Source organism: Sapajus apella, unplaced genomic scaffold (genome assembly GCF_009761245.1).
Source record: "Sapajus apella isolate SASKATOON/1434 unplaced genomic scaffold, GSC_monkey_1.0 scaffold1214, whole genome shotgun sequence".
NCBI lineage: Eukaryota > Metazoa > Chordata > Mammalia > Primates > Cebidae > Sapajus > Sapajus apella.
Window position 1 is genome coordinate 1 of NW_022438140.1, and position 18,145 is coordinate 18,145.

General features: G+C 51.3%; 2 protein-coding genes across 3 annotated transcripts; one reads left to right on the top strand and one right to left on the bottom strand.

Moving 5' to 3' along the window:
* Window positions 1–1,880: 1,880 nt before the first annotated feature.
* LOC116546676 (fumarylacetoacetate hydrolase domain-containing protein 2A) lies at window positions 1,881–12,562 on the top strand. Of its 2 annotated transcripts, none has more exons than XM_032272863.1 (8): window positions 1,881–2,036; window positions 4,998–5,248; window positions 6,387–6,603; window positions 9,944–10,003; window positions 10,282–10,444; window positions 11,845–11,953; window positions 12,088–12,175; window positions 12,317–12,562. In XM_032272863.1, the coding sequence occupies exons 2-8, from the start codon at window positions 5,004–5,006 to the stop codon at window positions 12,377–12,379; spliced, it is 945 nt and encodes a 314-aa protein (XP_032128754.1). In that variant the 5' UTR covers window positions 1,881–2,036; window positions 4,998–5,003; the 3' UTR covers window positions 12,380–12,562. The 2 variants fall into 2 exon arrangements, with proteins under 2 accessions (XP_032128754.1, XP_032128756.1); XM_032272865.1 differs by having other exon boundaries at window positions 1,884–2,146.
* Window positions 12,563–12,675: 113 nt separating this feature from the next.
* Window positions 12,676–17,452, bottom strand: LOC116546675 (glycerol-3-phosphate acyltransferase 2, mitochondrial-like; the record flags this gene model as incomplete). The annotated part of the gene is made up of 12 exons (XM_032272862.1): window positions 12,676–12,995; window positions 13,390–13,445; window positions 13,691–13,756; window positions 13,839–13,959; window positions 14,042–14,173; window positions 14,659–14,736; window positions 14,925–15,112; window positions 15,821–15,939; window positions 16,272–16,354; window positions 16,524–16,646; window positions 17,065–17,277; window positions 17,375–17,452. Coding segments are annotated over 12 exons (1,374 nt in total), but the record flags the coding sequence as incomplete, so codon positions are not given.
* Window positions 17,453–18,145: the final 693 nt, after the last annotated feature.

An 18,145-nucleotide genomic window follows, 5' to 3' on the forward strand; every position in this document is an offset into this window, starting at 1 on the left:
AATTTAGAGGGTCTGCGTCTGGCCTGGTCATGGATAAACAAGGGAGCATCTGGGAGTCTTATCCAACTTATATGGAAAGTCACTGGTTCTTTCCAGTAGGGTGTTTTCTGGAACCAAAGAGTGGAGGGATTCCTTAACTTTCACTATTTCTACAAGCAAAGGACAAAGGTAAAATTCAATACTGTCAATTGTCACAAGTGAAATGGCTAGATCATATGGTAGGTGTATGTTTAACTCTCTTCCTACACTGCCAAATGGTTTTCAATCGTGGTGGTACTATTTTATGATCCCATCAGCAGTATACAAGAAGTCCCAGGTCCTCCACACTCTTACTAATACTTGGTAGGATCAGTCTTCTTTGTCCATTCTAGTAGGTGTGAGATGGTGTCACACTGTGCTTGTAATTTGCATATCCTTGATGATTAATCATGTTGAGCATCTTTTCATGTCTTAATTTTCTATCTGTATGTCTTCTTTGGTGAAGTCTGTTCAAATATTTTGTCCATTTAAAAAACTGAATTGTTTTATTTTATCTATTGACTTTTAAGTGTTCTTTCTATATTCCGGATACAAGTCTTTTATCAAATATAGGCTTTGCAGATATTTTCTTCCAGGCTGTAACTTACCTTTTCAGAAAGTCTTTGGGAGCTATGGCTTAGTGAAATGCTTGTGTCAGGTTCTCCTCAGCCCATCCCCCTGGTCACAGCCACCCCCATAGGTTCCATTTCTATATCTGTGGTGACCTCCTTCTGCAAGTCAGGCTGAAGTCCCAAGCTCCTGACCCATGTCTCCAAGTGCCCACCATGCAATTGCCCTTTGGATGCCCCATGCAAAACAGAGCTCACCATCCTCTCCCCAGACCCGCTGCTCCTCCAGGATCCCTGTCTCCATGAATGGCCCTGCACCTACCCGCCTAGAGAACCCCAGGAGTCGGCCTTGGACGTCCTTCCCACTTCCACCTCCTGTCATCCAGAGCTGTCAGTTCTTCCTCCTAAACACCTCTGGACACTCACCTTCTCCGCCACACACCACCATTGTTCTCACCTGCACCACTCACCCAGACACTCTTCCTTCCTTACAGGGGTGGCCAAAGGAAAACTTCTCAAATACAAGTCGGGCCATGGCACGCCGGTAAGGACTTTCCAGCGGTCTCCTGTGCACTTAAACAAGATCCAGGCTCCTTCGTGGGACAAGTAAACCCCTTGATGATCTGGTCCTTGAGTAATGTGGGGGCCTCTTGCCCAGAGCCCCTCACACTCTTCAAAGCCAGCAGCTGAAGAGCCAGCTGTAGCTGTCTGTGGAGTTCAGCCGCTGCTCCCTGCGTGCCTGCCCTCTGCCGGGGACGTAGCCTCGTTTCCCCACTTCCCCACCTGCGCCCAGCAGCGCAGGTGAAGGCCGGGCTGCTGAGAGAGGCTGGGAAACGCTGGGCTTTGGCGTCAGGAATGCCAGCTCCACTACTCGCTGCCTGTGTCACCCTGGGAAAACAGCTCTGGCCCCAAGTTCCCCGTAAGTAAAACAGGGACAGTCATCCCTCCCCTCCTCAACGACCTATGTCACAATCAGAAGCCACAAATCTCTGCCACCCAGCACGCTGCCCTGGTCTCCTTCACCACTTTCCCCAGCAATGAGAACGGCGCCAGGCCCAGAGCAGGGCCGACACTGGGTGAGGTCAGCAAGGCGTTTAGGGAAAAACTTTCGGGCAGCGCCCACTCTCGGGCTAGGGCAAGCGCAGGGTCCCTCCGAGAGGGAGGGTCTCCTGAGAAAGCGCCTGGGGCCCAGATGTGCCAGCAGCCTGAGGACCGCCCGGAACCGCCCTGCCCTGCGTTGGCCCGGCTCCTCTGGGATTGGCGCCCCGCTATTGCCCATTGCCTGTGACGTCACAGGGACGCGACCGCGCCTCGCTCCGGTACGCCGGCCTAGTGGCCCAAGGTTCACCGCGGCTGCAGTTCGCCGGCTGCCCGCGGTCACTGGTGCCAGTGCTCAGGCGCCCGCAGCCCTTGACCTTCGGCCCCGCGAGCCCTAACCCTATAGCGCAGGTAGGACGGGCCTGGCTGGGTCAGGCCAGAAGAGTGTCCCTGGCACGGGTCTCCCGCGGAAGGCGGAACTGAAACCGGGTCCCCGGCCGCTACCGACCACACGGACATGAGTGAGCGCTCACTAACTGCCGGGGACGGAGTTGGGCATATAGGGAAACTGGGGGACTGGCGCGGGTTCCAGGCGAGTGGACTGTGGTTTGGGATCCGACGTGCACACCCCAGTCTCAGGCTTTCGAAGATGGAGGCTGCTGTTTCCACCGCAGGTCACCGCCCCTTTGCTTACGGACTCGGATTGAGCTCGGGCTGCATGACATAGCAGTTGCTGCAGAAGCCCCAGGGCCACTTTCTGACGAGTACCTTGGGCACGTGACTTCGCCCCTTTGAGAGTCAGTGTCCCCTTCTGTAAAATGAGGGCGCTCTACCTGAGGCGATTGCTGTAAGGTTGGAATGAACCTGCATGTGTGTCAGGAAGGGCGCAGTCAGTGTGGCCCGGGGTTCTCTTGGAAAGTAGATAACCAGCCTTGTCCCTGAGGCAACCGCCAGAGGGCGCCTGTAGTTTCCCCACGCATGGCTGTTAGCACTTAGGTCCTCTGGAGGATCCCCTGTGGGAGGTCCCTACTTCTAACCACAATTTTTAAGGATTTCCTATGGAAGCTCGCCACTTCTCACCACAACATCCTGGGTTAAAATGTCCTTGGGGCTGGTGTCACACACCTGTAATCCCATCACTTTGGGAGGCCAAGGCGTGTGGATCACGAGGTCAAGAGATGGAGACCATCCTGGCCAACATGGTGAAACCCCGTCTCTACTAAAAATACAAAATTAGCCGGGTGTGGTGGTGCATCCTTGTAATCCCAGCTGTTCCAGAGGCTGAGGCAGGAGAATCCCTTGAACCCGAGAGGTGGAGGTTGCGGTCAGCCAAGATCCAGCCACTGCACTCCAGCTTGGTGACAGAGGGAGACTTTGTCTCAAAAAAAAAAAAAAAAAGACAAAGTCCTTGGTGGGGGAATGGGAGCTGAAGTTAGATTTTCTTGCTTGCATTTCAAGCTTCTGAACCAAGGACTTCAATGTTCAATGTCACCTAGGCTTAGATTCACATCCCAACTCCTTACCCTCCTAGCTCTAGGACTGTGTAACCTTGGCCAAATCCCTTAACCTCGCTAAGCTTTAATTTTTTCATCTATAACATGGGGCTAATCTTCCACAATTGTCAAAAATTAAATCAGACATTGTAGGTAGAGCACTTAATAGTTGGCATTCAGCGGCAGCAGTTACCATTATTTTTGGGTGTGGAGTGTCTCAGCGTGTGCAGTTTGGCTCAAACAGCCTTTTGACAGTGGCACAGTTGGTGCTTGTGTAAGACAGCAGGGTGGGGAACTCAAAGCCCTCGGTTTTCTGGTCAGATTGGCGGGCCACAACAGTGGTGACCTAAGTCTAAGGAGTCTTTAACTGAACAAGGCAGATTGAATCATCCAAGTGAGGACCAAGAGGGTGGGGCTCAGCTGCCTCCACATTTTGGGGCATAAAAGGCTATACAACCAACCTTTGCTGAAAGAGCAAGGAACCATTTAGGGAAGCTACCATGTGGTAAGAAATAGAGGCCAGACTTGGATTCAGAACAAAACAAAAACTAATGTTTAAGTGGAGCCTTGGACTCAAAACAGGACCTGAGCCTTGTGGATTTTTTTATTTTTTATTTTCGAGATAGAGTCTTGCTCTGTCATCCAGGCTGGAGTGCAGTGCTGCGATCTCGGCTCACTCCAACTTCCATCTCCAGGGTTCAACCGATTCCTGTATCTCAGCCTCCCTAGTAGCTGGGATTACAGGTGCCAGTCACCACTCCCAGCTAATTTTTTGTATTTTTAGTGGAGACAGGGTTTCACCATGTTGACCAGGCTGGCCTTGACCTCCTCACCTCAAGTGATCCAACCGCCTTAGTCTCTCAAAGTGCTGGGGATTATAGGCGTGAGCCAGTATGCCCGGCCCTTGTGGATACTTTCTAGGTGATTTGAGGAGGAAAGGCACAACCATGTCTCCTGAAGTTAACAAACACTAAGCTTTCCCAAGTATTGAAAAGTCAACGCCCTGCTTCTGTCATTTGTTCATTCAGCAGAAAGTCACTGAGAACCTTCTGTGCAGCAGGCACAGTGCTAGTCAGTGAGAGAGACAGATGTGTCCCCTGGACCCAGGGAGGAGATGAGCAAGTGATACCTGTCAGGCCCAGACCCTGCTCTTGGTCTGCAACCTCTTCCCTCAGGCAACTTGTTCTCTATCAGGAGAAAGGAATTATCTGGAGAGGCAGGTAAGGCGCTGCTCCTAGAAGACTGGGACAGCCTGGTAAGGGTCTAGCTTGATCATGTGACCATTGGAAACCATTTTAAGTAGGAGGTTAACAGGAACAAATAAACGTTTAAAATCATCTGCATATGGCCGCTGTGAAGCCTATTTTACCAGCAGTCTCTTGCCCAGGCTGTGCTGCCACTCAGCTAATTCCTGGTCCTGCTCATTCAGCCCAGTTCAGCTCATATCACTTCCTGAAGAAACTAGACAAGAGTAGGGCCCCTGATCATCTTCACAGCACTAGTCCTGATAGCTGAATCTTAGGTCAGTTGTTAACGTCTGTGACCTCTGCAGGGAGAATGGCAGGGCTGAGTTTGAGCTACATTGTTTCCCCAATGCCTGCAGCAGAGCCAAGCACAGTGGGAACTTTCAGAAAGCAGCGGTTGAAGGAACCCTGGAATCCCTGGGACTTAGTGCCTAGCACATAGTAATTGCTCCTCTAGAAAAGTTTCACCTTATGAAGTACAGCAGGGTAAAATACAAGCCTGGACCACTCCCATGTGGTATGCAGGGAACAGTTGATGGGGCAGAGGGCCTTGGGCTATAGCCCTAGGAATTTCAGGGATCCTGATGATGGCTCTGGCATCCTCCGTCTCATGGATCCTGCTTTTTTCTTTGCAGGCTCTGATGCTGGTCTCCGGTAGAAGCAGGTTGCTCACAGCTCTGCTGCAGGCTCAGAAGTGGCCCTTTCAACCATCCAGAGACATGAGACTAGTGCAGTTCCAGGCACCCCACCTGGTGGGGCCTCATTTGGGCCTGGAAACAGGGAATGGTGGAGGAGTTATCAACCTCAACGCCTTTGACCCCACACTCCCCAAAACAATGATACCATTCCTTGAGCAGGGAGAAGCCACCCTGTCAGTAGCAAGAAGGTAAGTAAGGGGGCAGCATCGCCCTGAAGCAGCTGCCCTGGTCCCCCTGCACCCTCCCGCCCCATCCCTGCTCTGGGAAATGGCACCAACAAGTAGCTCTTTTGGAAGTGTTCAGAGTAACCCCACTTTCCTTTCCCACCTGTTCTCTTTAAAGATGCTTAGAAATCTTATATAACAACATCTTCAATTTTCAGAGGGGAAAACTGAGGCCTAGGGGAGGTGATTAACCACGCAAGGCCATACATTTGGTGCTGGAACCAGGACTCTATATTTCATCATACTGCCTCCTCTGGGAGTGGAGTCCTTGACTAACAGGTCTGGGTCTAGGGGTCCTAAAAGGCATCTTATGCAGCTAGGGGAGTGATTTAGACTCCTGGATCCTGCAAGGAGAGAGGACTGCAAAGAGGTTTTCTACAATACAATTGTTCCTGGGTTTGGACTAGATTAGGTGAGAGTGTCCCTGAAGCCTGGAGCCCTGTAGAATCTGGTCTAAGGAGTTGAACAGTAAATTAAAAACACTCTAAAGATGTCATTTTCATCTGTTAAAGTGGGAAAAGCCCACAGTATCATTAACTGTATGTTCCCATATTGCCATATTCTGCAAAGATTGGAAACAACCTCCATGCCCCTCATTAGGGACTTGGGTATATCTCTGTAGAGCAGTAACATGCAGCCACAAGAAAAAAAGGGGATGCTTTCTATGTATTGTTACATATTGTTAAGGAGAGATCTCCAAAATCAGTTGTTTTTTTTTTTTTTTAATGTAAATAATGTGCTATCATTTGCATACAAAAGGGTTCGAAAAGAATATCCATAGAGTAGCAATAAAGAGCCAGGGGAATGGGGTAACCAGAAAGGGAAACCTTTCCATGTATTCCAATTTGCATCTTTTGAATTCTCTTACATGGACAAGAGTTACCTAAGGGGAAGAGGAAATCAACACTGGATAAATAACAGCCCTGCTCTGATATCAAAGGACAATAGCTGGGCTTGATTTTCACACTGACTCTGATGGTTGATAGAGCTAGGAAATCATTTCAAAAAGCAAAACCTGTAGCTGCTGCAGGATCTGCCCAGCCTGCCCGGGATTTGCAACCTGTTCCCAGCCAGACCGTCTCACTTGCTCTGGTCTCTACAGAGCCTTGGCTGCCCAGTTGCCAGTCCTACCACGGTCGGAGGTAACCTTCCTGGCTCCAGTCACGCGACCAGATAAGGTGGTGTGTGTGGGCATGAATTATGTGGACCACTGCAAAGAACAGAACGTGCCTGTGCCCAAGGAGCCCATCATCTTCAGCAAGTTTGCCAGCTCCATCGTGGGGCCCTATGACGAAGTGGTCCTCCCACCAGAGAGCCAGGTCAGTGCCTCCCCACTGCTCTCCCTAGTCACTGGGCCCACCAGAAGGGCGTTCTGAGCTCAGTATTCAGCCTACTGGAGCCACCTCTCACTCAGCAGTGTATTCAACAGAAACTCTAGGCGATTATACACACAGTAATAACACTGGCCTTGGAAATAAAGTTAAGGTACATGTTTTCCCAATTACAAAAGCAATACACCTTCATTGTAGAAAATTAATAAAATAGAGATAAACATTAAAAAATTATGTCATGCGTATTCCCACTGCCCAGGACTCACAATATTAATTTTTTTCTGTCTTCCCAGTGTTTCTCCACTCCTGTATATGTTTATACTGTACATAGACTTACCTTTAACTTAAGACTGCATCAGAAGCATTTTTTCATGTCATTAAATACTCTCCCTGACGTATTTTAGATTACCATGGAGTTTTCTGTTGGACAGGGTAGTTATATTCCCAAGTACCTTACTGCTGGATAGTTATTTCCAGTTTTTGTCTTCTATAAATAAACGTTGCAATAAACATCCTTTTCTAAATGCTTTGTATGTCCATTAATTATTATTTTTTTGAATGAACCCTTAGAATTTAAATATGTCAAAGTATAGACAGTTTTTCGAAACTTTTGAAAAATTCTGCAAATTGGCCTTTAAAAAAAAATTGTAAAAGCAATTTACCCATTTACCATTAGTGAATATACCCTTACTAACACTGGTTACTTTTTCTCTCAAATTTTTATTTTAGAAATGTCATGGAAATTATAGAAAAGCTAGGAAAGTAATAAAGTGAATGCTCAGATACTTTTTCACCTGGTTTCATTGTAAACATTTGGCCTTATTTGCTCTTTCTCCCTTGCCTTCTCCCTGCCCACCATATGGCAGACATACACATGTGTGTGTGTGTGTTTGCAGGGCATAGGGTGGAGAGCACCTTGCAAATGCTAAGACAATTTAGTCATAAAAACTTAAATAGGCGTCTTCTAAGAACAATGACAATGGCTTGCATGACCATACCACCATTATCACAACCAAGAAAATTAACTTAAATAATATTTAATATGTAATCCAGTTGCCCCAATTCCCAATTGGAAGTACTGCTGACTGCCCCAAAGATGACTTTTAATTTTGTTACTTTGTTTGTTGCAAACAAACAAAGGGCTGTATTAGTCTGTTTTCAGGCTGCTGATAAAGACATACCCAAGACTGGGCAATTTACAAAAGAAAGAGGTTTAATTGTACTTACAGTTCTGTGTGGCTAGGGAAGCCTCACAATCATGGCAGAAGGCAAGGAGGAGCAAGTCACATCTTACATGGATGGCAGCAGGCAGAAAAAGAGCTTGTGCAGAGAAACTCCCATTTTTAAAACCATCAAATCTCATGAGACTCACATTCACTATCACAAGAACAGCATGGTAAAGACCTGCCCCAATGATTCAGTCATCTCCCACCAAGTCCCTCCCACAACACGTTGGAATTATGGGAGCTACAAGATGAGATTTGGGTGGAGAAACAGCGAAACCATATTAAGGGCCAATTCGTAAATATTAGGCTGTGAGTGTCATATCGTCTCTTCTGCAGCAATTGAACTCTGCTGCTGTAGTATGAAAACCACCAGGGATGATACAGAAATGAATGATGGGTTTACAATCCAACTTTATTATAGCAGACCATGAGCTGGCCATGGTTTGCCAACTCCTGACCTCAAACAATCCTCCCTGCCGTTTCCTTGAAGAGTCCAGTTGTCTCATAGCGCGTTTCACACCCTGGGTTTGTCTGGTTGTTCCTTCATGATAAGTGTCAGGGTAAGCATTTTTATCAAGAGGTCTATAGAGATGTACATTTCCTATTACATTCCACTGGGAAGCTCATGTCAGCCATCCCAGAATTTGGCCACTTGGTTTACCTGACATTCACTAGATCCCTCCATTGTGAAGATGCATTTCCATTTTTATAATTAATAAGCAATCTATGGGTGGTAGTTTGAGATCACATAACTATCTTACTGCCCCATAGCTTCTCATCCAGGGATCCTGTGGTCGTCCTTACTGTATCTATTATTGCGCTGAGGGTTAGAGAACAATGACCTTTTTGTTGTTTTTCTAAGATGGAGTCTCACTTTGTTGCACAGGTTGGAGTACAGTGGCATGATCTGCGCTCACTGCAACCTCAGCCTCCTGGGTTCAAGTGATTCTCCTGCCTCAGCCTTCCAAGTAGCTGGGATTACAGGCATGTACCACCTTACCTGGCTAATTTTTTTTTTATTTTTAGTAGAGACAGGGTTTCACCATGTTGGCCAGGCTGGTCTTGAACTCTTGACCTCAGGTGATCCCCCCACCTCGGCCTCCCAACGTGCTGGGATGACAGATATGAGCCACTGCACCAGGCCCAGAAGAACAATGACTTTTCTAAATCATGCCTTATGTTTTTATTGGCTAGCATTCTTCTATGCAGAAAAGCTGCCTCCGTCCATTTCATTTCTGTGTCTTCAGTATCACTGTGAATTCATGATTTTTGTTTTTACTCAGTTGTTTGAAATTCATCATTTACATTCTTTAGATGACCTCAGTTTGGCTGGTGAGGGGCCATTAAGTTGATTCCATCCCCACCACTTTTAATATATCCTTGCTTTCTGGCTAAGATGTTCCAGTCTCATCATGTACTGTCTGTCTTGGACCTAGAATTAGCTGTTTCCCCCAGGAACTCAGTGCTTCTAAGTAGGGCATGGTATTAGAGACCAACATCTGGATGTCAGGTATACTTACTTATACCAACTCTGCGTATTATTAGAAAGAGATGCCAATTTTAAAAGCCAAATTATATCTATTTTGTAGTTGTACTTTATGGACTATGGAAGAGGCTGAGTATTTCTTCATGTTTTGTGGCCATGTGTATTACCTTTTTATGAATTGCTTATTCAAGTCCTTTGTGGAATGTCAATCTTTTTTTTACTAAAGTGAGTTAATACATTAAAGCACTTAGAATAGTGCCTGACAGACAGTGCAGTGACATATTGCTAGGTGGTATTACTTCATATTTATCCTTTGTTGCAGGTATCCAGAGTGACTTAAACTCAGACCCCTGGACACACGTGTTGCTCTTCTGCAGTCACAGTGGGGTGGGGACCTGTGCCTGCATCCCATGACGCTGCCTGCCACTGCCCAAAATGAATGTATGGGTCTATAAGTCACACCTCCCTTGTCATTCACGTGGCTCTGGTTCATAGTGATGGCAAACATGGGCTGGCAGCCAAGCCATACTGACAGAGATCCACGGTGTGCAGCCTCCCAGCATCAATAATGGGCCCAGAGGCCACTGCAGCTCACTGCTCCTCTCCCACCCTACAGGAGGTAGACTGGGAAGTGGAGCTGGCCGTGGTCATTGGAAAGAAAGGCAAGCACATCAAGGTGAGGTGGAAAGGGTGGGCTCCCAGGCTAGAGTGCAGCAGAAGCCCCAGCTGCTGCCTCTCCTAATGCTGACCTCACTCACCAACACACGAGTGCCAGCTGTCCCTGACACTAGGAAGCGGTCAGCCTCCTTGCTCCCTGACGCTGCCTTGCCCTTCACCCACCTTCGACTGGCTCTGGCTACTAACATGGGATAACGGCTTTGAGATCCTTTGCTATAGGGGTTGGTGTCACCCGTGATCTCACCTCCTATATGGCCAAATCCCCTGCCCCCATAGGCCACAGATGCCATGGCCCATGTGGCCGGCTTCACTGTGGCTCATGACGTGAGTGCCCGTGACTGGCAAATGAGACGCAATGGGAAACAGTGGCTGCTGGGAAAAACCTTCGACACCTTCTGCCCTCTGGGCCCTGCCTTGGTGACCAAGGACAGTGTAGCAGGTAGGTTCTTGGTTCTTGCCCCCTTGTGCCTACCACTGCACAGATGAACAGCACTCCAGGGAGGAGTGTGGGTTCAGTACTTGTGCACCTGCCCTCCCTGGCTGCCCTTTCACTGCTGACTCCATACAGGGCAAGTCTCTTATCCCAAGCCATGAGGTCTCCCATGGGCTTCCTTCCCAAGCCCCCTAGAGGGAACTTGACTGCAGAGGATATGAAACTGCATGCATGAAGTAAATTACAAAGAACTCCGAGCTGATGGGTGGATCAGGCTTCCTGTGGCTGCCACCATCTGGAACAACCTTTAAGTTGAGCATCATGGAGCACAGCTATCGCAAGGCCAGTCATTTTCCGCAGTACAGGAGATGAGAGCCAATGGGACTCACCCAGCCACTGTGGAAACAGCACTGACCACACAGTGAGGAGGGCGCGCCAGGACAGAGGCAGTGGTCCAGAGAGCAGAGCGTATCCTCTAACGCACAGCCATCCACAACCGTGGTGGAGGTGGGGGATTTCCATGTGGGCCAGCCTTGCCGGGATGCTGAAAAGCTCAGTGCCCCACAGCACCCCGTGCAGAGTCCTTGGCAAAGTTAAATTGTGTTTCAGCTGCTCTACTTAAGAGGGTAGAACACAAAGGCCAGCAGCAAAACAGTTAAAAGCGCTGGTTAGCCAGGATGCTCTCACGGTAAGCCATCCCCCACCAGCTTCCAGCACACGAGGCTTCACTCCCTGCTCGCGCCATTACCTCACTGCCCTATCAATGTTGAGTCTTTTTGTTTTGTTTTGTTTTTGTGGTAGGGTCTCTGTGTCACCCAGGCTGGAGTGCAGTGGTGCAATCTCAGTTCACTGAGGCCTCAACCTCCAGGGCTCAAGCAAACTTCCCACCTCACCCTCCTGAGTAGTTGGGACTACAGGCATGCACCACCACGCCTGGCTGTTTTTATTATTTCACTACATTCCCAAGGCTGGTTTTGAACTCCTTAGCTTAATCAGTCCTCGCCTGCCCTGGCCTCCTAAAGTGCTGTGATGACAGGCATGAGCCACCACACTTGGCCCTGCCAAGTCATCTTTGTATCTACAAGTGTCATCCTATACTGTAGACAGATGCCCCCTTTTTTTTTTCCAAGACAAAAACCCTAGCCATTTTTTTCTCCCCCTTCAGAGTCTGGAATATCCTCTTAACTCATCCAAGTGACTACTGCCTGGTGCTCTTGGTGGGAATACAGGGAGGCCTGAGAAGGCCAATGTCTATCAGAAAGTTCTAATGTAGAGCACTGAGTCAGTGTAGGCACAAAGCCTTTTCACCTGGCAAGTCATGAAGGCCCCGTACAGTTGTGTTTTTGAAATATGGGGGGTTTGAGGGGGGAAAAGGGATAATTCCAAGGTACCATTTTGCATTTCAGATCCACACAACTTAAAGATCTGCTGCCGAGTGAATGGGGAAGTGGTCCAGAGCAGCAACACCAACCAGATGGTGTTCAAGACAGAGGAGCTGATAGCCTGGGTCTCCCAGTGAGTGACAGGGCCTGTCCTGCCAGCCCTGCTTCATCTGCCACACATGTGGAGGCAGATGCGAGCCCTCCACCCTTGGCTGTGGCCACCTCAGTCAGCCCCTGGTTTCACCGGGTCCTCTTGCTTTTCTCCAGGTTTGTCACCTTTTACCCAGGGGATGTCATCCTAACTGGGACCCCCCCAGGTGTTGGTGTATTCAGGAAACCTCCTGTCTTTCTCAAGGTAGGTTAGTGAAAAGGAAAGAGAGCAAAGGCCCCAAAGGCCTGGCAGGCTTGGCTGAGACTGGAGAAGTACAGGCTTGCATGTGTGTATGTGTGTCTGACAGAAGGGCTGACCCCTTCACGGCTTCCTGCTCTGTTGCAGAAGGGGGATGAAGTCCAGTGTGAGATTGAAGAACTAGGTGTCATCATCAACAAGGTGGTGTGATGGCTCCTGCACAGGCCCTGGACATAGGAGGCGGGCATCTGCTCCCACTCAGCCTAGCCCAGGGAAAGGCCCAATGCCAGGTGTGGGCAGGGGCCAGCCCTGCAAACCTCTTCTTCTAGGTAGAAGGGAGAAAGAAAACTCTCTTCAATAAACTCATCGGGCCAAAGCAGCAGCTTGGCTTCTGCTACTGTTTGTCCCTTTTGGGCTTTGTTTCATGGGATAAGTGGGGTCACTTTTGTGGGACTGGGGAAGAAGAAAGCCAATACACACATACATGTATGCCAAAAAGATACTGCTGGGCTTGGGAAAAGACAACACGACCAGTCTTCTTGTTTATTATATCAAAGGAGGGAGAAAACAAGAAATGGCAAGGGACAACCAAGCCTCAATGATTTTATAGACCAGGTAAGGGTTTGCAGCCTCCTGTCTCTCTTCTGGCTCTAGGACACAGCTGTGTTCTGGAGCTGAGAAGTCTCAGCACAGGCTCCACCTCACAGTTCTAGCTACAAATGAACTGCCGGAAGAACTGTTCTAGTTTTTCCTGATTGTCCTGGCTGGCAAAAGTAGAAGACAGGTGGAGCCTGGGGCCTGCAGGGCTCGGTATCTGCTGCAGAACCTGGGCCATGGAAGATGGGCCGTGAGTGCCCTCACCACAGGGACTGTGTCCACAGGGCCCAGGGGCCAGGCCAGTCCCCCAGAAAGCTGTCTTGAGACCTCTGGCCCCTCAGGCCTCAGTGTTTAAGTGCAAATACTGCCTCAAAGCAGCCCCAATACCTCACCTAGAAGGATGAGCCAGTGATTTGGGAGACCAAGAGGCAGAAAAACCATTCCACCCTCTCCAACCCATCACCACATCTGTTGCTGGAAGACATCAGGTAAACCCCATGGTCTTAATGAGGCACCATCAGGCCAGCCCTGTGGGGTGGTGGGGACATAGCTGGGTTTTCCTGAACAGCTCTATCGGGGTGGGAGCAGGAGGACAGGAAGATGGTGACATTGGTTCATCATACCCCTAGGTCTCTGAAGGTCCAGATAGCCCTGATGGCGAGCTTTGGGTCCACACACTCTGGAAAGAAGACAGAAGTGAAGGCTTTAGGTCGGGAGGACAAGGAGTCACTGGGCACATGCTTCTCTCCTCCTCTTGTTTAAAGAAGGAGCCCAGGGAGGGATAGAGTTCAGACTGGACAGAAGACCCTCTATACTTTGCAGCTCTCATTCCTAGAGTGGGCTGTCACTGTCCGTCAGGGGGCAGCAGCCATCAGCAAACACACCATTGCCTCCAGGAGCCTTGGCTGACTGCTTGGTACTCACCAAAGATCCCTTCCTTCTGGGCGGTGGCCTGGAGGAACTGAAACAGCTGCTTTGTGTAGCCAGACTCTGCGGAAGAGAGAAGACCTAAACCTGGGGCCCCACACAGACAGAGCCTGCCTTGAGGACTGCAAAGGAAGAAGGGCCTCACCAGTATCAGGCAGCTGGCCCTGGCAGAGGAAGGCAGCAGCCTGTGTGAAAGCCTTGAGCAGTGGGCTGAGCAGGCGGCAGAGGAAAAGAAAGAAGTCTGGGCAGCGCAACTGCTGGCTGAGCTGGAGGGGACAGGTCGGGGTGAGTGCAGCTCCCCACAGCCTCCCTACCACCTCCCTCTAGGGGTGGCAGCTTCCAACACACCCTGAAGTACCGGCCCTCCGCCTCTTCGAAGTCATCACTGTCACTATCAGTAAAGTCCCCACTCGGTTTCCACAGCAGCTTTCTGCTCATTCGCTGTCGCCCTGTGTCACAGGCTGCTCGGGAGCCAGGGGTCTGGGGGCCGTGGAACCATTGTTCTCTGACAAGCTGGCCAGGGATCAACCCTACACCCCCAGACCAGGTACATGCAGGTGAATCCAGTAAAACCAGATCTGGAGTGCCCAAAAGGATGCCCAGAGCCATGCCACACCACAGCACCTGCTGGGCCAACTTGCAGAGTCAGAGAAAGTGAACACCCTCCCTCAACAGCCGCAGCCCTGTGGCCAAGAAACTTGCGGAACAGGAGGTATGCAGGGGAATTCAGAGGCACACATGCCAGTGCTGTCCAGAGACACATACACGCACCCAGGGCATAGGTGGCCATATCCCAAGGCCCAGGGCGCAGAGGTGCAAGCTAGGCTTCCCCACTGCACGGCCAGGGGCTTCCCACCCCCACAGCACACACAGGGCAGAGAAGGAGCCTGTGGCAGCTGGCACTCAGGGTGGGAGGCTGGAGGAGGCCAGGCCCCAGGCAGGGGTCTTGTCTCCAACAGCCCTGCCTCCTCAGCAACCAGGAGCCCACATTGGATGAGCCGGTCCGGCACCTCCTGACAGTAACAGTAGGAAGACTGGCAGGGCTAGGGAGAAAAAGGGACCCATGTGGCCTCAGTCGAGACAGGCACATGGGCAGGGGCCTAGCCAAAGGCAGGGCAAGGCCAGACCTACCACCCTGGAGACTTCAGAGGTGGTGCTTGGGCAGGGATGACCATTCCTACCACCAAGAGGGGAAGGCCAAGGACCAAGTGGGCCGCAGGGGAGGCCTGACCTGCAAGAGCAGCAGCTCTTGCGGCAGCAGGTGCATCAGCAGCAGGATCTGGCAGTACAGCTCGTTCTGGCTCAGCAGCTCTATGCCCTGCAGCTCCCAGGATCCCGGGGGCGGCACTCTGCCTACCAGCAGCCCCCGCACCGCACAGGCTGGGGGAGGAGGGACTGTTATGAGGAAGGAGCTGTTTCCTTAACACCTGCACACACATCCCACCTACCCCTCAAGACTCACCACCCACAGCCTTGCTCGGAAGATGGGCAGCAGCTCAGCACTCTGTCATGCCAGGTGTGTGAGGCCTGGGCCAGGCCATGGTACCACCAGCAAGTGGCTATGATGGCCTTGCCTATCACCACAGAGCTCATCACACTGGCTGGGGTGGGGTAGGACAGGAGGTGGAGATGCAGGTCAGGAGTTGAGGCCCAGCAGCCAAGTCCCTCCATTATCTGGCAAGTCTTCCTAGCCACACATACCCACTCCATACCAGGGATGGGGAATGTACACACGAAGCAGTGCATTTATCACACAGAGGCGGAGAACCAGGCCACAACCTGAGGGTACTTCCCTGGATCTTGTCGTAGGGCACACACACCAACCCTATCCGCAGCTAGGGAGACTCCACTCAGAAGGCAGGGCTGGGTGTGGCCTTGGGAAGCAGCTGCAGCCTCCTGTGCTCAGGCCATCATCTGTGTCCATGCAATTAACTGCTCCCTCATACCGCCCCTGGTTGCCCTGCTCCTCCTGCATTCTTCTTCAAGTGTCCCCTAGGTCCCAAAGAAGGAGGGCAGCTCAGGTGCAGACCCTCACTTGGAATGAAGGACCCTGGAGACCGGCTGACCCAGAGAGAGGGGACAGTTCAGGGACCCACCCCCAAAGGCCCAGATCTGGTTCACCCTCACCACTCAGGACATGATGGCTCAGTCTCCTGACCAGGAGCTGGTCCTCTTCCTTGAGGGCCAGGAGGGGCCCAATTATAGGGGTCCACTCCTGCTCCTTCTCAGTGTCTGGGACAGCAGTACTGGGACAGAGACAGAGATCACGGAATAAAGGCACCAACCTAAAAACAGTTGTGAGGAAGCCCAGGGCTTTCTGAAAGGTGAGGGCGTATCCCCCATCCCAGTCCCAGGACGGAAGATAGCATTTATAAACCCCAGCCCCTTCCAGGCCTCTGTGCCATTTCCCACACTCAGACTGTTAGCAAGGCGAGTGCCTGGAACTATTCTAGATCACCCCAGGATATTTGGTGAGGGAGGGCTGCTAGTGTGTTTGTGTCTATGGAGGATACATAAGCTGATGCTCATGATGGGTTGCTTGCCTCGCCCCTGAGACCGCACGCTCCCTTGCCCCTACCATTGGCCCAGCACGATGGGTTGCAGTAGCTGCTCCAGGGTCTGCCTGCTGCCCCAGCAGCTTCTGGCACTGATGGTGTATTCCTGCCCAGGACAAGGCTATTAAGTGATCTGCTCTGGCCAACCAGGAGACTTGCCTACAGCCCACTGGAAGTAAGCAAGGCTATCCCTGCAGTGGCTTTGAGGGCCAGGCTGCCAGGAGGCCCAGGACAGACCCCCAGGTATTCCCAGCCATCCCCAGCTGGCTCCATACCTGCAGGGAGAAGGACTGAGCTAGGTGTACCCGGGAGCAGATCTGACGGCTGCAGCCCAAGTGGCTGCAGAGGCTCCGCAGGACAGCCAGAGCTCCTGTCCACAGCCCGAGGGGGGCTGAGGCCTGCAAGGAGGGAGAGGATAACTGTACAGGCTGACTGGGGGCACTGCTCTCAGGTGGACATCAGGGCTGCCCACCCCATCCTGCTCTCCAGGGGTATCCTCAGGTCCCAGCCTGCTCAGTTTTATCTCAGGCCGCACTGGTGCATGACCTTGCCCTCCCCAAGTTCCTTTTTTCTTCATCAAACAGGGAAAATCTCTCCCTATCAAGGTCTTCAGAGGATAAAATGAGAAGATGGTAATGGCCCTGGCAGGTGCTGTAAGATGACTATAGGGATGATTCCTTTGAAGCCCCTGCAGCTCTAAGAGGGACTCAGCCACAGGACACAATATTGTGCCTTCTCTCTGGAACTGGTGTCCACCTAAGGGCCCCTTGCCTTATCAGCCTCTGCCCAAGGGGCTGGAAGATCTCACATTTTCACATGGTATATTTCACACGGTGCATCCGGAACCACATCATAGGTGACAGCCACTGGTACCAGCAGAGTATCTGGGATGATGCCCACCTGGACCGCCCTTACCACAAATCCCAGCCAAGCCTGGCCCAGGGCTGACAGCTGTGGCCCCAGGGTCCCAGGAGGTTCCTCCAGGAAGATGAGCAGGGGCTGCCCACTGACCAGCAGCTGCTCTATGACCTGGAATAGGAGGGGACAGAAGGGGTGTTAAGGCCAGTGCAGAAGCAGATCCCTGTCCCCTTAGCCTGGCCCATACATAACCACTGGGGGCACTCACCACCTGGACCACAGCCCTTGCAAGGAGCCCCTCAGAGCTGTCCAGGGAGAGGTTGGCCTCTGAGGGCAGGAAAAGCCCCCCCAAGCTTCCTCAGCAGAGCTCTGTGGGACATAGGGCAAGCCTGATAAGGCAAGGGGCTCTGAAGATGAGAATGAATAAAGAGCTAGCAAGAGTCTCAGCTCCACCAGGAATAGACTGTGTCCTACTTGAATACCCTGAGGCAAAGCCATGGCCCTAGGGCCTGTGGCTGACCCCTCCATCTAAGCCCCACAGGCTAAACTGCTGTGTGGCTGGGAACAGAGAAGCCAGGAAGAGGGACTTTGGCAGGGAGCTGCCGCCAACACACCCCAATACACACCCGACCCCAGCCTGCAATTTCTCCCATGTGTGTCCACAGACACAAGGTTTTAACCTGAGGGCAGGGGAGCAGACACGGGAGTCCCAGGCCACACAGAGCACACCCAGGCCCTGGGAGAGCAGCACAAAGGGCAGCAGGATCCCATCCAGGAGGGTTTTGTGAGTAGAGAGGAGGACAAGCGGTGAGCCCTGCTCCAGGGAGAGCCAGAGGGAAGTGCCAGCCTGCCCCATTCTGAGGATACAAGCAGCCAAAAACCCAGGGCACCCCCGGAGGGAGGGAGGGTTCAGCTGAAGAGTTCTTCCTCTGGGCACATTTCCAAAAGCAAAGGAGCCTTTACAAAACTTCTAAGGTAACTGCACTGACGCACTGACGTAATGTTTGTTAAGACCATGATGAAAAGACATTAGAGGAAG